Here is a 17,250-nt window from a genome sequence, read left to right as displayed (position 1 = left end):
TGAAGGGCTTGACTACGCACAAAAGTTAACTCTTTACACAGCGAAACACGTTGATGCTGAGTGAGTGAGACAAGACTTCCTGGTTAACACCGTGGAATCGTATTCAGCCCTCTGTCGCTGAGCCAATCAACACACAGGAACTTAACTGCGTGCTCTGATTGGTTAGCTTCTCAGCCATCCGCCAATAGCATCCCTTGTATGAAATCAACTGGGCAAACCAACTGAGGAAGTATGTACAGGAAGTAAAAAGTCCCATTGTCCTTAGAAACCCGCAAAGCAGCGATAAATTTGTGTTATATATTTAGACATGCTTACATATAAAATCCGCAATAGAGTGAAGCCGCGAAAGTCGAAGCGGGATATAGCGCGGGATTACTGTATTTACCAGATATATATGGTCCGTTTGTCTGTCCTGGATGTTAAACCACCTGTAGCTCGCAAACCATTTGACCTATTAACCTGAAATTTGGTACACATATACGTGCTATTCATCTTTTTATTTTAATTTTATTGTAGAATCAACTCTCGGCAGTGGCCAGCAGGGTGGCATGCGGCGCATGTGTATGGCTGCTGTTCTCATCCCTACCACCTTTACTGTCACTTCCCCTACCTCTTCATATCTTACATCATTCTTGAGGCAGATTGAAGACTTAAGTGGCAGTTTAAGTGAAAAATTAAAGAAAACGTGCTAAGTAATTGCAATGCAAGCGTTGACTTAATCAGTTTTAACACGAAAAGATGCCGACGAAAGAAGAGAAGAAGCGGGCCGCATGGGTGGAGAAAACAAGAGCTGCTCAGGAAGCAGCAAGTGCATCAACCTCTGAGCAAATTAATACTAAACTACAGAGAAAGAGGATGAAAACTATAAGTCGAGTGTATTCACTGCACGTTTTCATGCAGTCTGCCGTTACTGGTAAATAGATAGTTAAATAAATAAATAAATACACACAGTATGGTCTGAACACATACCAGAATGACTAAAAAGAAAGAAAACTTCTGACTTGGCAGTGCCAGTCACAGTGAGGCACTATACAGGTGTATAAAGGACCCTCATTGTGTTTCTTGACACACTTCTGCTGAATAATTTGTTGTCTGAATGTACAGAGAAAGAGGATGAAAACTTGGAATGCTCAAGTCAAGTGTATTCACTGCATGTTATCATCCATTACGCCTTTACTGGTATATATATATCCATCCATTTTCCAACTCACTGAATCCGAACACAGGGTCATGGGGGTCTGCTGGAGCCAATCCCAGCCAACACAGGGACGGGGAGAACATGCAAACTCCACGCAGGGAGGACCCAGGAAGCGAACCCGGGTCTCCTAACTGCGAGGCAGCAGCGCTACCACTGCGCCACCGTGCCTCCCGCTATATATATATATATATATATATATATATATATATATATATATATATATATATATATATATATATATATATATATATATATATATATATATATATATATATAAAAGATTGGGAGCAGACAGACTAGACAGACGTAACATTTAACATAAAATAGCAGGCTTTTTGCTGATGACATTGTGTTATGCAGCACATGAAGAGAGGAAGTGGAGAGCAAGATTGAAGAATGGAGAAGGGCTTTGGAAGACAGAGGCTGAAAGATAAATAGGAAGAAGAAGACAGAATATCTGAGGTTTAACGAAGATTCAAAAGTTAGCCTGGAGGAAGAGCACTGAAAAGCGTTGATAAGTTTAAATTAGATACAGGGATAACCAACAAAGTGCAGAGTGGATGGAACAATTAGAAGAAGGTATCAGGAGTATAGTGATTGAAGAATTAGGGCATCAAAGGCCAAGTTTTTAAGACCAGCAATGATGTTTGGAGCTGAGACATGCACGACAAAGGGAGCACAGGAGGAGAAGTTGGATGTGGCAGAAAGGAGAATGTGGACATGGATGTGTGGCGTTGCAAAGAGGACTGAACATGAAATGAGACGATAAGAGGTACAACAAAAGTGAGTTAAGATATGTAAGAAAGGACGAGAAAGGAAGTTGTGAAGTGGTATGGACATGTGCTGAAGAGAGACAATAAATATGTAGGCAAGAGAGTGATGGGAATGGAAATAGAGAGGAAGAGAAAACGAGGGAAATCAAAGTGGAGGTGGATGGATGAAGTGAAAAAGAAAATGGAAATTGTACATGTGGCGTAGCATCCAGTTGGGTTTGTGAGCTGAGCAGACACTGAGCTCTCAACAGACTGAGTTTTCAGTAGGTGGGTTCTACAACCTTCTCAGTCCATTGAGGATTGCCGGAGTGGCTAAAGGTTATCTCACCAGGACTGTGCAAAAGGCTGGAAACAGGCCTTGATGGGACGCAAGTCCTTCCCAAAGACCACTTTCACTCACACACATCCCATATTCACACACAATGACAATTTGCAATGGGCAGTTAACATAGCGTGAATAAATACAAAAGAAGCCCTTTTGTAATGAATTCCTTCTGTGCCTGAGCACGTCCGGCTGTTTATACCTTTCACGAAATGGGACTTGCAGAGCAGTTCAGTTAAGGTAAATGTTAGTAAATAACAGAAATGAAAGGCAAACCTGATTCCAGCGAGTGTCCATTATGAATATCGGGTGAATGTGATCAATTATAGGGTGACCAGATTTTCAAAGTCCCAAATATGTGGACTTGTGTAGCACATAAGCCCATGCATAAAGTCCATCCTCATTTGTTTAATGAGTGCTTTATCTTATCATCATCATCAGAGAGGGATCACGTCACACAAAAAGGACTTTCACAAATGAAGGCATTGGCAGTGCTGCTCTCTGCTTTTGTGTGCTTCTTGGTCCTCTTTGTGACATTTGTTGAAAGTTAACACAACTTGTTAATCAAGTCGGGTTCCCCCTTGGAGTTCCATGTACAGTACACACTGTTGTAAATGTATTGTGAAGACATTCATGGCACTGACAAGCTTTATTAAATGGGTAGCCTGTTAAAACTGGGACATTTTAATATTCTTCAGTTATTCATGTCATGAAATCGGGACTGTCCCTGTCACGTTGGGTCACCCTAGTAATTTATAGTGTCAGTGAAAGACTTAATCATTATAACCTGCAGATAATGGAGGTGTGAGGTTAGTTTAGTGTGAAGTTAATACTGAGTGAATGTTTATTTACTCTTGCACAGGGTTCTTTATTCATAGATATAGATGACGTTGTGTTTACCGAGCATTCTTTTTATACCTTTATGATTAGAAAGATCATTTAACTTACCTGTTACAAGTTAGTGCTGATGCACTAGTTCACTTCCGCTTGTGCTCAAGCCATGTCCCACGTGTGCTCTATCAGCCAGTGATGGTGACGTCCTACCAGTATGGTTGGTGTTTCATTAGTTTGTATTGGGGGTCTGTTTGCCGTCAGTTGCAGGTATTGGAGGTGACAAACAGCAAATTGTACAAGACGGTGTAACCGCTGTAAGGGTAAAATTGAAACACTAAACAAATCCACACAGAATACAGTGGGATGCAAAAGTTTGGGCAACCTTGTTAATAGTCATTATTTTCCTGTATAAATCGTTGGTTGTTACGATAAAAAATGTCAGTTAAATATATCATATAGGAGACACACACAGTGATATTTGAGAAGTGAAATGAAGTTTATTGGATTTACAGAAAGTGTGCAATAATTGTTCAAACAAAATCAGGCAGGTGCATAAATTTGGGCACCACAAAAAAGAAATGAAATCAATATTTAGTAGATCCGCCTTTTGCAGAAATTACAGCCTCTAAACGCTTCCTGTAGGTTCCAATGAGAGTCTGGATTGTGGTTGAAGGTATTTTGGACCATTCCTCTTTACAAAACATCTCTAGTTCATTCAGGTTTGATGGCTTCCGAGCATGGACAGCTCTCTTTAACTCACACCACAGATTTTCAATTATATTCAGGTCTGGGGACTGAGATGGCCATTCCAGAACGTTGTACTTGTTCCTCTGCATGAATGCCTTAGTGGATTTTGAGCAGTGTTTCGGGTCGTTGTCTTGTTGAAAGATCCAGCCCGCGCAGCTTCAGCTTTGTCACTGATTCCTGGACATTGGTCTCCAGAATCTGCTGATACTGAGTGGAATCCATGCGTCCCTCAACTTTGACAAGATTCCCAGTCCCTGCACTGGCCACACAGCCCCACAGCATGATGGAACCACCACCATATTTTACTGTAGGTAGCAGGTGTTTTTCTTGGAATGCTGTGTTCTTTTTCCTCCATGCATAACGCCCTTGTTATGCCCAAATAACTCAATTTTAGTTTCATCAGTCCACAGCACCTTATTCCAAAATGAAGCTGGCTTGTCCAAATGTGCTTGAGCAGACCTCAAGCGGCTCTGTTTGTGCTTCCTCTGCATCACTCTCGCATACAGCATCTCCTTGTGTAAAGTGCTAATGGTTGAACGATGCACAGTGACTCCATCTGCTGCAAGATGATGTTGTAGGTCTTTGGTGCTGGTCTGTGGGTTGACTCTGACTGTTCTCACCATTCGTCCTTCTGTCTATCCGAAATCTTTCTTGGTCTGCCACTTGAGCCTTAACTTGAACTGAGCCTGTGGTCTTCCATTTCCTCAATATGTTCCTAACTGTGGAAACAGACAGCTTCAATCTCTGGGACAGCTTTCTGTATCCTTCTCCTAAACCATGATGGTGAACAATCTTTGTCTTCAGGTCATTTGAGAGTTGTTTTGTGACCTCCATGTGGCTACTCTTCAGAGAACATTAAAGGAGGAGGGAAACTTACAATTGACCCCCTTAAATACTCGGATTCACCTGTGTATGTAGGTCAGGGGTCACTGAGCTTACCAAGCCAATTGGAGTTCCAATAATTAGTTCAAAAAGTTTTGGAAATCAATAAAATGACAACGGTGCCCAAATTTATGCACCTGCCTGATTTTGTTTGAACAATTATTGCACACTTTCTGTAAATCCAATAAACTTCATTTCACTTCTCAAATCTCACTGTGTGTGTCTCCTATATGATATATTTAACTGACATTTTTTATCGTAACAACCAACGATTTATACAGGAAAATAATGACTATTAACAAGATTGCCCAAACTTTTGCATCCCACTGTATTTTCTGAGTATTCTTACAGATGAGTTTGCAATTGTTTTTAAATGGGAAATGCTGACATTTTAAAACTGTGTACAGAGCAATTTGTTTGACATATCTCAAGGGAAATTGAACTGCCTTGAGAAAGTTTTCTGAATAATAAGCGTGTGCCACATTTTAACAAAGTCTGTCCACAGCAGCCAAGTTGTGTCATGCGGACAGACACGGGCTATTGCAATAGGTGCTTTGCACATTATATACTGTATATGAATGCACCTCAAAAGTGTTTGGACAGATCACCTAAACGAGAATCAGATTTCTTTTTTCTAATTTCATAGAATATCATAGAACGTTGGTTACCCACTGAGTTATTGAGGGTGGGTTGGGATTCTTCCAGTTAAGCAGATACGTCCACGTGCTAGTAGTGTGCTACAGGCTATTACAATCATTTTGTGCTTGTCCACTTTAAGCCTATTTGCTAGTGCACCAAATATTACCGTTAATGGATTATGAGTGATGGTGACATCAATGCCATCTGATATGTATTAAAAGATTTTGATCCAAAATGATGTTAATTTAATGCATTCCCAGAACACAAGGCCTAGCGGTGTTGGACCTAGATGGCGACATTCTCAGCTTGGACCTTGCCCTGGGTTCCTTTTGGACAATTGTAACCAAGATTAGTGTGATCGATGAAATGTTTTAAGTGGATTTATTGAGTGCTTGCCACAAATAAAGCTAGAGTGGATTCTGTGTATGACTGACATGTACTTCTTTCCTGAGATTTTAATTTAAAAGGTCCTTTTCCCAACAAACCCTTTGATAATTAAAGAGGTTTCTTTGAAATATTTTATGTATTAAGGAGATGCTGTGTAAGTCTTCTAGACTGACCAACATTGCCTCCTGAATAGAAATCGGTGGGAGGTCATGGAAAATTGCGTAGGTTTCTTTTAACAAAATTTCTAATTTGAAAATATTAGAAAAATTGTGTTGCTTGAAAATGAACAATTCATTAAAGAGAGCAGGCTCAGTTATATGATGCACTCTGGACCCCACGGAGGATGTAGAGGAGGAGTGAATTAAAACAAAACTGAATGCCATTATGAACAATTCTCGCTGACACACTAACACTGAGGACTTTCAGACAACAAATTATTCAGCAGAAGTGTGTCAAGAAACGCTATGAGGGTCCTTTATACACCTGTATAGTGCCTCACTGTGACTGGCACTGCCCTGTCAGACATTTTCTTTTTAGTCATTCTGGTATGCGTTCAGACCATACTGTGTGTATTTATTTATTTAACTATCTATTTACGAGTAACGGCGGACTGCACGATAATGTGCAGTGAATACACTTTTCTTATAGTTTTTATCCTCTTTCTCTGTAGTTTAGTATTCGTTTGCTCAGAGGTTGATGCGCTTGCTGCTTTCTGAGCAGCTCTTGTTTTCTCCACCCACGCGGCTCGCTGCGTCTCTTCTTTTGTCTGCAACTTTTTGCGTTAAAACTGTTTTAGTCAGTGTTTATGTTGCAATTACTTAGTATGTTTCTCTTCATTTTTCACTTAAGCTGGCACTTAAGTCTTCAATCTGCCTCAAGAATGATTTAAGATATGAAGAGGTAGGGGAAGCGACGGCGAAGGTGGTAGGGATGAGAACGGCGCCCGTACACATGTACCACACAGCCACCCCGCTGGCCGCTACCAAGAGTTAATCCTACAATAAAATAAAAATAAAAAGAGTAATAAAAATCATCATCCTGAAAGCGGACAGTAGAGGTCACGTAGTATATGTGTGCCAAATTTCAGGTCAATAGGTTAAACAGTTTGCAAGCCACAGGCGATTTGACATTCTGGACAGACAAACAGACAGCCATGGCAGCATCCTCTTTAATAAAACCCCTGTGTGCGTCCAGGTGTCTTCTGGTGAAGTGCGCACGCACACGCACTGGAAGCTGGGCACACGGTGAATGGCCTTGCCACGGCCGCGCATGATAAGAAATAAAGGACACCATTGCTGGGGAGAGTGCTGATTGGGTAGTCGCGGCCGCGCACATAAAATCCGTTGCTGGGAAGACGCCACACATTAAATAATCAGCTGCACGCCAGCACAGATTAAAATACTTAATGGGGAACTAAACAGTACTTGCTGGGGAGACGCCTCAGGCACGATCATCAGCTACACGCCGCACATTAAATCAGTTGCTGGGGACACTGCTGATTGCCCACTGTTGTGACAGAAAATTAAAGTCATATGACGGACATCAAAGCCAGTGTTACTGTCAGAGAAAATTACAGGCATTTTACGGAAATACAAACCAGTATTACTGGGAGAGAAAATTAAAGACACGCAATACATTGACGCATATTACAGCCACATACAAGCCAGTATTACTGTAGGAGAAAATATTACGGACGTATCTACTAACAACATGCCACCCAAAAAAAAGGACACGTCAAGTTGGACAAAAGACACGGACAATCAAATCCTATATAAGCAACATCTCCTGGAAGAACGGTCAGCTCAGCAAGTAAACATCAACAAAAGAAAGGCTGAAAGACAAAGAAAAATATGAGCAAATAGATCGATTGAAGAAAAAGAAAATGAGCGTCAGAAAAACGCTAAAAGAGAAAGACTCAGAAGAGCAAACCTACACAAAAAGTTGGCATTTACTTGCCAGAACCAGCATTCAGCCACGGTCAGTTATATGTGGCATTATCAAGAGTAAGAAGTTTTGCAGATGTTGTTGTCAAGGTTGTAGATGGTCCTGAACAAGACAAACTGTTCCCAAACTCAGACAGAATATTTACAAGAAATGTTGTCTATAATGAGATTGTACAGAAAAATTTCATGAGGTAAAAAAATAGAAAATTCAACCTAAATATCTTCTTCAGATATTGTGTCTTACAGATTGTTACAAAGTTTTACACTAAGGCAATATTAATTATACATACTGTATTGTCTCATACGTTTCTATTTTATTTTTATTATTATTTTACTTTAGGCTTCATGCAAAAATATTTTTGACAAAAAACAAATTAAGACAAGAAACAGAATGAGGTCAAGGTCCCTTGCCATTTAATACAGACTGTTCATAATAATGTTTATGCACTACTGTTCTAGCGCCCGTTATTGTAAAGGGCATAACGTTTAGTGTATATAAGAATGTCAACTTTATTTATATAGCACATTTAAAACAACATAGGAATGCCGTGGCCAAAGTGCTTTACAATAATAGAATAAGAGAAAAACAGACAATTAACATGAATAACATAAATAGAAATAAAATAAATAATAAATAGAAGTAATGTTACATAATCACAATGAGGAAACCATCAGTATTACTGAAGGTCACGGAAAGCAACTGAATAGAAATGAGTCTTTAATCTCGTTTTGAATTGTAGACGACTCCTTTATGTGACGAGGTAAAGAGTTCCACAGGCGAGCAGCAGCAGCACAAGTCCTGTCTGTCCCCCTTAGTTTGACACTCGGTACGGGGGACAACAGGAGACAACTGACCAGAAGATCTGAGCACTCTGGATGGCTGGGGTAAAACACACAATTCAGATAAACAGGCAGGAACAAGACCATGGAAAGATAAGAAGATTTATTTAACTATCTATTTATTTATTTAAAGACCTTTTATTAGTAGTACCAGGGTGTTGTACCATGTCAGCCGTTATGAATGTAGTGAGAAGTCAAGCAAAATGACACCTTTTATTGGCTAACTAAAAATGGTTACAATATGCAAGCTTTCAAAGTAACTCAGTGATCTAAGAGCTTCTGTTAAAAAACAAATTTTCCCCTTGAGACAAATAATGCAAGCGTAATTGCTCATAGGATGCAAATACGTTAATCTACAGTATATAGAGATCTCCAAATGTCTTGATCCTGAGTGTGTTCTATAGGTTAAATATTGAGTATGTTTGAGAAGGTTGAAATTATTGTGCAGAGGAGGAACAGATTGAAGCTTCTCTGCCCTGAAGTGGCCGTACATTGGTTCAGACTAATTGGTGGACGACTGGAGTGTTTGTAGATTGATGAAAGTTAGTATTTACAGGGGACAAAGCAGTGAATATCAAGAAGATGTAGAGTAGGATTTGGTTTCCATTGCTGACCAAGTTTCTGCAATTTGTGCCAATTTCAAGGTATCTGCCATCCAGTAATAAAAACTGAAAATGAGGTAGTGCCGTGCCACTTTCTACTTTAAGTCTTTGTAGAGTCACTTTTTGAATATGTGGGCACCGCAAATTCCAGATACATGAGGTTACACTTGAGTTTAGTTTCTTGAAGAACGATGTGTTGATGTCTCTCTTTGATCGTAATGAATAAAGCTCCAGTACTGTTCCTTCAAGTGCCAGAATAAGGATCTCTTTGCCCAGTTCCCTCTTGTCTGCCTGGCTTTTTGTGCAACTCAGAAGCCCAAATGGGAAGATTTATACATGCCATTATTTTTAATTAAACCACAACAACATTTTTGTTTACATTGGATGCTGCCATTTTGTGGCTTAGTTGTTACGTGTAACTCGCAGTTGCTATAACGTATGCTCCTGGAAGATGCCTTTGACACAACGATGTCAGTAGCTGTCATTGTGGTTATCTTGCTGTCCAAATTGGTGGACTCCTAAAAGACTTTGATGTGTGTTATTTTGAGTTTTCCTTTGATTACGACCTTATCTGTTTTCTTTGTTCGAAGCGTTTTGCTCAGCCCTTTGGCTTAGATGCTCATCGCCTCCTCCTTTTTTCTGTACAATCTCATTCTCTCACTCGCTGGTCAGTCTGCACTTCAGAGCAGTATCATATCAGTGATGGTATAAAGGTCAGCATTGCACACTTCTCGGTTGTCCAAGATTATGGACACATGCTAAACAGACAGACCTCAATATGTGCGTCTTGGGAACTGCAGGTCTGACATTGTGTGCAGCGATACAGGAGCGCCGTAGGGGACTGTACTTTCTCCGGTCCTGTTCAGTCTATATACATCAGACTTCCAATATGACTCGGAGTCCTGCCACGTGCAAAAGTTTGCTGATGTCACTGCTATTGTGGGCTGCATCAGGTGTGGGCAGGAGGAGGAGTACAGGAAACTAATCAAGGATTTTGTTAAATGGTGCGACTCAAACCACTTACACCTTAACACCAGCACGACCAAGGAGCTGGTGGTGGATTTTAGGAGGCCCAGGCCCCTCATGGACCCTGTGATCATCAGAGGTGACTGTGCAGAGGGTGCAGACCTTTAAATATCTGGGAGTGCAGCTGGATGACAAATTGGACTGGATTGCCAACACTGATGCTCTATGTAAGAAAGGTCAGAGCAGACTATACTTTCTGAGAAGGTTGGCATCCTTTAACATCTGCAGTAAGATGCTGCAGATGTTCTACCAGACGGTTGTGGCGAGTGCCCTCTTCTACGCGGTGGTGTGCTGGGGTGGCAGCATAAAGATGAAAGACGCCTCACACCTGGACAAACTTGTTAAGAAGGCAGGCTCTATTGTAGGATTAAAGTTGGACAGTTTAACATCTGTGGCAGAGCGACGGGCACTAAGCAAACTCCTGTCAATCATGAAGAATCCACTGCATCCACTGAACAGGATCATCTCCAGGCAGAGGAGTAGCTTCAGTGACAGACTGCTGTCACCGTCCTGCTCCACTGACAGACTGAGGAGATCGTTCCTCCCCCACACTATGCGACTCTTCAATTCCACCCGGGGGAGTAAATGCGAACATTAATTCTATTTTAATTTTTTTTCATTTTTATTACTATTTAATTTAATATTGTTTCTTTGTATCAGTATACTGCTGCTGGATTATGTGAATTTCCCCTTGGGATTAATAAAGTGTCTATCTATCTATCTATCTATCTATCTATCTATCTATCTATCTATCTATCTATCTATCTATCTATCTATCTATCTATCTATCTAAACTTTGCAGTGTTATCATTGGTATTTCGTACATTTTGAAATGGCTTTTTGAGTATTGCTTTGATTAACATCTCAAGTGAAGTTTTGCTTTGGTTTACAGTGAATTTCATATCGACCCCTGCAAAGGTTTTGACTTTGATTTCGGATAACGTCCATCTACTCATATATCCATCCATCCATCCTCTTCCGCTTATCCAAGGTCGGGTCGCGGGGGTAGCAGCTTAAGTAGAGAAGCCCAGACTTCCCTCTCCCGGCCACTTCTTCCAGCTCTTCCGGAGAATCCCATGGCGTTCCCAGGCCAGCAGGGAGACATAGTCCCTCCAGCGTGTCCTGGGTCTTCCCCGGGGCCTCCTCCCGGTTGGACGTGCCCGGAACACCTCACCAGGGAGGCGTCCAGGAGGCATCCTGATCAGATGCCTGAGCCACCTCATCTGACTCCTCTCGATGAGGAGGAGCAGCGGCTCTACTCTGAACCCCTCTCAGATGACTGAGCTTCTCACCCTGATCTTTAAGGGAAAGCCCAGACACCCTGCGGAGGAAACTCATTTCAGCCGCTTGTATTCGCGATCTCGTTCTTTCGGTCACTACCCATAGCTCATGACCATAGGTGAGGGTAGGAAGGTAGATCGACTGGTAAATTGAGAGCTTTGCCTTTCAGCTCAGCTCTTTTTTCACCACGACAGACTCATATATGCAAAAGACAAAAAAAAACAGTCTTTCTTTTTCACATTGTGCAGGACATTAGGCCTAGTAGAGTATGAAAAGAGCTGAATCCTTCAAAAAGGCACAAGTCCTAACCACTCAAAAAAAAGGGCCTAAAATCTCAAAAAGGGAGAGGGACCTATGAAGATTTATGTGTAATTTCCTTTTTATTGCTATTATTATTTTTCTTGTTTTTATATAATTTCTGTTAGGTTTGTTAATTAGTATTTATATACTGTGTCTTTAAATGTGCTGACATTGCTTGTGTTTTGTGGGTGGGACCGCACTGACATCACTGCAGAAGGGACCCCCTCAGCTTTTATTTCTGAGGCTGGGGAGTTGGTCCTTCAGTGGAATATTAAGCGTTATCTGAGTTCTTAATTAAGTGTTGTTTTCCTTTGATTTTTCCTTTTTTAAATTCACTCTCAGTTTATGGATTTCTGCATTTGTATTTCATATTGAAACATTGTTCGCCTTGGATTGACTCTTTAAGAAGGTCTTTTTTTATCCTTTTACTCCCTTTTCCTGCTTGTTTGATTGTTTTTTGTAATGAAGCTTTCAATTTATAATGGTTTTCATTTGAATTTGTTTTTTCAAGCCAGAGGTTTGGTACCCAGAAACACCTCCTGGTACACTTTGCTAATAAATTGCAGGTGTGGTAAGGGCTATGGAGTTAGTACACAAAATCTTCGACTCGGACTCTGACTCCGATCCCTCAGCTGACTTCTCAACTTATGGTACCACCGACTCTGACTTTTACAAATTATGATACCTTTCACTGTGACTTCTCAACTTATGGTAACACCGAATCTGACTCCTTAATTTGTCATTAGACTCCTGTATTTACTACGAGGTGTGACAGAAAAGTAATGAGACTGGCAACACTGCAAGCGATCTGGCAACGCTGCGCTGTTGTCCTTGATAGAGCGCGTGTATCAGTACCCTCCCATAGCTCAGTGCGAGTTTCAACTCCTTCCGTTAACTACGTGATTTTTCTGACTGCTATTAGCGAAGTTGTGTTTTTGGTTGTGCGTCACGCAAAATGGAACAGCGGAATTTGGAGCAACGTTGTGCCATTAAACGGCAAGTGTGACGTTTGAAAAGTTAAAACAGGCCTATGGGGAACATTCTTTATCCCGAGCTCAAGTTTTTCGCTGGCACAAATCATTTTTGGAGGGCAGAAAACACGTTGAAGATGAACACCGTTCAGGGAGGCCTTCAACTTCAAAAACCAATGAAAACATCGAACGTGTGAACACTCTTGTGAGATCAGACCGTCGTTTAACATTAAGAATGTTGAGTGGACAATTAAATTTGAACAGATTTACCGTTCATCAAATTTTGACTGAACATTCGCACATGCGAATGGTCTGTGCCAAAATGGTGCCGAAAAACTGCCCTCTCCATAACAGAATTTTTGACCTCAAAAGGCATTCCTGTGGTTCCCCAGCCCCCCTATTCACCTGACCTCAGTCCGTGTGAGTTTTTCCTTTTTCCTAAACTGAAAAATGTCCTCAAAGGACGTCATTTCTGGACTTTAGAAAACATCCAAAAGAGTGTAACGGACATGCTGAAGACTATACCGGTTGAAGACTTCCAGCACTGCAACCAACAGTGGGAACAACGTCTCCATCGGTGTGTAGCTGCCCAAGGGAACTACTTTGAAGGGGATAACATTGATGTTTGAAAAAATAAAAACTTTGGTAAATAAAAAATCAGTCTCATTACTTTTCTGCCACACCTCGTATGTTGACTGGAAGCACACAACATACAAGATACAAGACATTTCATGATTGTCATTGTGAATCAGCAGGCTACCTTTTAGCTCTCTAACTTATTCAAGTTTTGGTTTAAAAGCTGTACTGATGCTGTTGTGTTGGTTTTATATCTCTCTATTATAAAAAAAATCCAGGAGAGAAACAGTAGGGCGAGGAGACGTGATCTTCATGTTAAGATCACGGAAGACACTTAAAAGACCCGCGAGGCTAAAGAGATTGGCCACGGAGTGTCTCGCGGGGACCTTAAACATGAGACTTTGTGCCAAGAGATTGACCCAGGACCGTCTCGCGAGGACGTAGAACATGAGATTCTTGTAAGATACGCCCTGCTTACAACCAAATAAGAGCACGGGCACCAACACACTCAGTCGTGTTTTGGCTTTGAGCACACACAGATCCAGGGCTCTCAGCGCGCATAAAGCGTATAAGGACAATACGTTATAAATGAAACGTAGACGACTAAAAGGATTAAGAAAGCAGCATGGAGAAAAGGACTGTTGGAGAGACAAAAAAAGAAAAATAATAATCTAGGTGCAAATTCAGAAAATAAGGAAAGTAATTATCAGCCCGGAACAAGTGGAATTGAAAAAAAAGCAGGTCCAATCCGGACGTTTGTGCCTTACACATGCATAGCAGGTTAGAGATTATGAAAGTAGTGGAATTCAAAAGGCTCAAAACAAAAAAAAAGACTGTCGCGATACACATGTGGAGAAAGTTAAAGAATATGAAAGTAGGAAAATTAGAAAGTATAAAAAAAAGAAAGTAAAGATCGCAGTGGTGCAAACAAACGAAAACTATTACTCGAAAATGGGAAAATAATCACCAAGGACCAGGTGTCCTTGAAAAAAAAGCAGGATAAAGTGAGGTCAGAAATAAAAGACAAAGAGTAGAAAACAAAGTAAAACGTCATAAAGAGGTTAAAAAACAAGGGGGCCAAACACATGGAGAGCAGGTTAGAGAAAATGAAAACTGGAATTCAAAAGACTCAAAAAAAAAAACGTAGGCGCGAAACACAAACAGAGCAAAATACAGAATATGAAAGCAGCAAACAACGACAGGGTCAAAACAAAGAAAGCAAACATCGTATTAGCGCAAAGAAAGAGAAATTATTACTCAGAGAAATAACGAAAAGGTGAATAGAAATCCAATATATGGACACAGGTGACATGTCAGAAGTATGTAAATATTGTAAGGCTTTGAAGTTTAAGTCAGAGAATTTCAAAAACGGAGTTTACCTCACATGCAATTTATTGGTTACTTTGCAAAAAAATTATTAACTGCTGATGATGTCGATCGTTTTGTCTGGGCTGAAATTCCAAACAGAGAAACCTATCCTGAATTAGGGTACAAAGTCATTAAACACACGTCTCATGGACCTCATTAAAAAGATTCAGCACGTTGGGACTCGAAAGATTCCAGATATTGTTTTTATAGAAGTTCTGAAATAAAAGTGAAACTAATGAAATAGCAACAATTCAAACAAAAAAGTGTGTATCCGGAAAAACAAAAATGGGGGTTGGCGAGCGAAGCGAGCAGAGGGCAAAGCCCCCTAGTTATTCATTAAAGATGTTAGAAAAATTGAGTAACAAAAGACAAAACGTACACAGTTAACAAAGAAACTATATCTTTATCAAAAGTGTAGAAGAAAAAATGATTTAATCAAATAGTATATGTGAAATTGGATAATTACATTTACTCGGAGTGGGAGTACATTTTTACCGATTCTGACTCCATTAACCCAGTAAATGCTTTTGTCTCTGATTCCACAGACCTGTATGTGGCCATAGTCTGGAATGAAACACAGCTTGTGGTCTTCCTCTGTACAAATTGGGAATGTGTGTAGAATTGGTCAGTGATAGGTTCAACAGTGTGGATTTGCATTCCGAACAAACAAACACATAGTACTGGGTTGGTTTGTGGCAAAGTGTGAAGTAACCAGGATGAGGATCAGCATCTCCAAAGTTGAGGTCTTGGTTCTCATCCATAAAAGGGTGGAATGCAGAGGAGTTTAAGTACAAAGTATCTTGAGGTCTTGTTCACGAATGAAAGAAGAAGGGAATGAGAGATCAACAAGTGGATTAGAGCAGCGTCAGCAGTCATACGGATGTTGTACTGGTCAGTTATTGTGAAGAAAGAACCAAGCTGAAAGACAGTTCTCAGTTTTAGTGGTTGATCTATGCTTCTGCCCTCACCTATGGGCACACGCTTTGATTAGTGACCCAAAGAACTAGATCACAGATACAAGGGGTGGAAATGAGCTTCCTTCACAGGGTGTCTGGGCTTAACCTTAGAGATATGGTGAAGAGCTCTACCTCTGCATTGAAAAGAACCAGTTAAGGTGGATGGAGCGACTGATTAGGATGCCTCCTGGATGCCTCACTGCAAAGGTGTTTCAGGCATGTTCAACCAGGAGGAGACCTTGGGGCAGACCCAGGACACAATGGAGAGATTATATGTCTCAGCTGGCCTGGAAATACCTCAGTATGCCTCCAGAGGTCTTGGAGGAGGTGGTGGGGAAAAGGCATATCTGGGCACCTTGGCTTATGCCCCTGTGACCCAGACCCGGATGAGTGGACAAACAAACACACATTCAGCTTTATACTGTATATGTGATTATTATTTTGTTTCACTAAGGCCAACTTTGCAACTTCATTTAAATTTTCTTTTTCCCAATTGCATTTCAGACCCTGTTTGCCTCTGCACTAGACTTTCTCAAGCTGGAGCGCATTGAAATTGGTGGCTGTCGAGGGAAGATCTTGAGTGAAATGGTTTACAGCATGAATGAGGAATTCCATGAGAGCTGGAGAGCCCTAAGGGAAAGCAAATACGATCCGCTGGATTACGAACAGTCGGTAAGACCACCTTTGATTGTAGTGTGAGTTATTTAACACGTATGAACCAGGTTGTCAATCAAGCCATGACACCGAGCTCATGGACAATTTAGCCACTGGAAACAAGTAACTGAGCCAAAAGTGAAGCAGTGTGAAGAGATGGGCCTTCATGGTAAATAAAGAAAGACAAAACAAACAAAAAATCTAATTATGCAAATGCTAATGCATCTTATCAGAATTGCTTTTGTCTTCCTTGGTTTTGCCTGCGTTCCTCAATAAGTCACCCTCCCCTCGCTCTTACTTTTTTACCGTTTTACCGTCTAATGAATACACTGAGTATGGCTTTACCAAAACAATCATTGATGGCGAATAAAGTATCCATTATTCATAAAGCTTCAATTGGTGATTTGTCTTTCTGCGTTAACCGCATATTTTTTCATACGTCTCAAACTAAGGGGATGCGAGGCTAAACTGAATCGGGAAGCTCTGATATATGTATGTGTGTGTATATATATGTATGTATATATATATATATTGAAATAGTTTTACTGTGTAATAATGCAAAGAGTACACGACACGTGTTTCGGCCTAATTTTGGGGTCATCAGGCGTACATACTCAGTGCACCCCTTCTCAGGAATCGAACCTCGGACGTCGGCGCTAGAGGCAAAGCCTCTTCCATTGCGCCGCGGCGTGTGGTTTGTCTATTTGAGAGTATGAAGAATGCTTCGCAGCGGAGAAGTAGTGTGTTAAAGAAGTTATGAAAAAGAAAAGGGGACATTTTAAAAATAACGTAACATGATTGTCAATGTATTTGTTTTGTGACTGTGATGAGTGTTGCTGTCATCGAGGATTTGATTATCATTATTTCTTTCAATCAGGTTCGTATTTGTAGGATGTGTTGTGTTCAAGTTACATTCCGTGTTTGTCAATCGTTGTAAAGATGACAGGTTTC

General features: G+C 40.7%; 1 protein-coding gene across 1 annotated transcript in view; it reads left to right on the top strand.

Annotated features, from left to right (window-relative positions):
- Positions 1–17,250, top strand: part of LOC120530679 (dynein heavy chain 11, axonemal-like) — a 645,801-nt gene that overhangs the window by 28,297 nt on the left and 600,254 nt on the right. Inside the window, 1 exon segment of the mRNA XM_039755100.1 lies at positions 16,150–16,317. Coding sequence (XP_039611034.1) covers positions 16,150–16,317 — 168 coding nt within the window.

Source organism: Polypterus senegalus, chromosome 6 (genome assembly GCF_016835505.1).
Source record: "Polypterus senegalus isolate Bchr_013 chromosome 6, ASM1683550v1, whole genome shotgun sequence".
Lineage (NCBI taxonomy): Eukaryota > Metazoa > Chordata > Cladistia > Polypteriformes > Polypteridae > Polypterus > Polypterus senegalus.
Note: the sequence above shows the minus strand (reverse complement) of the source record. Positions and strands in the feature narration are given on the sequence as shown.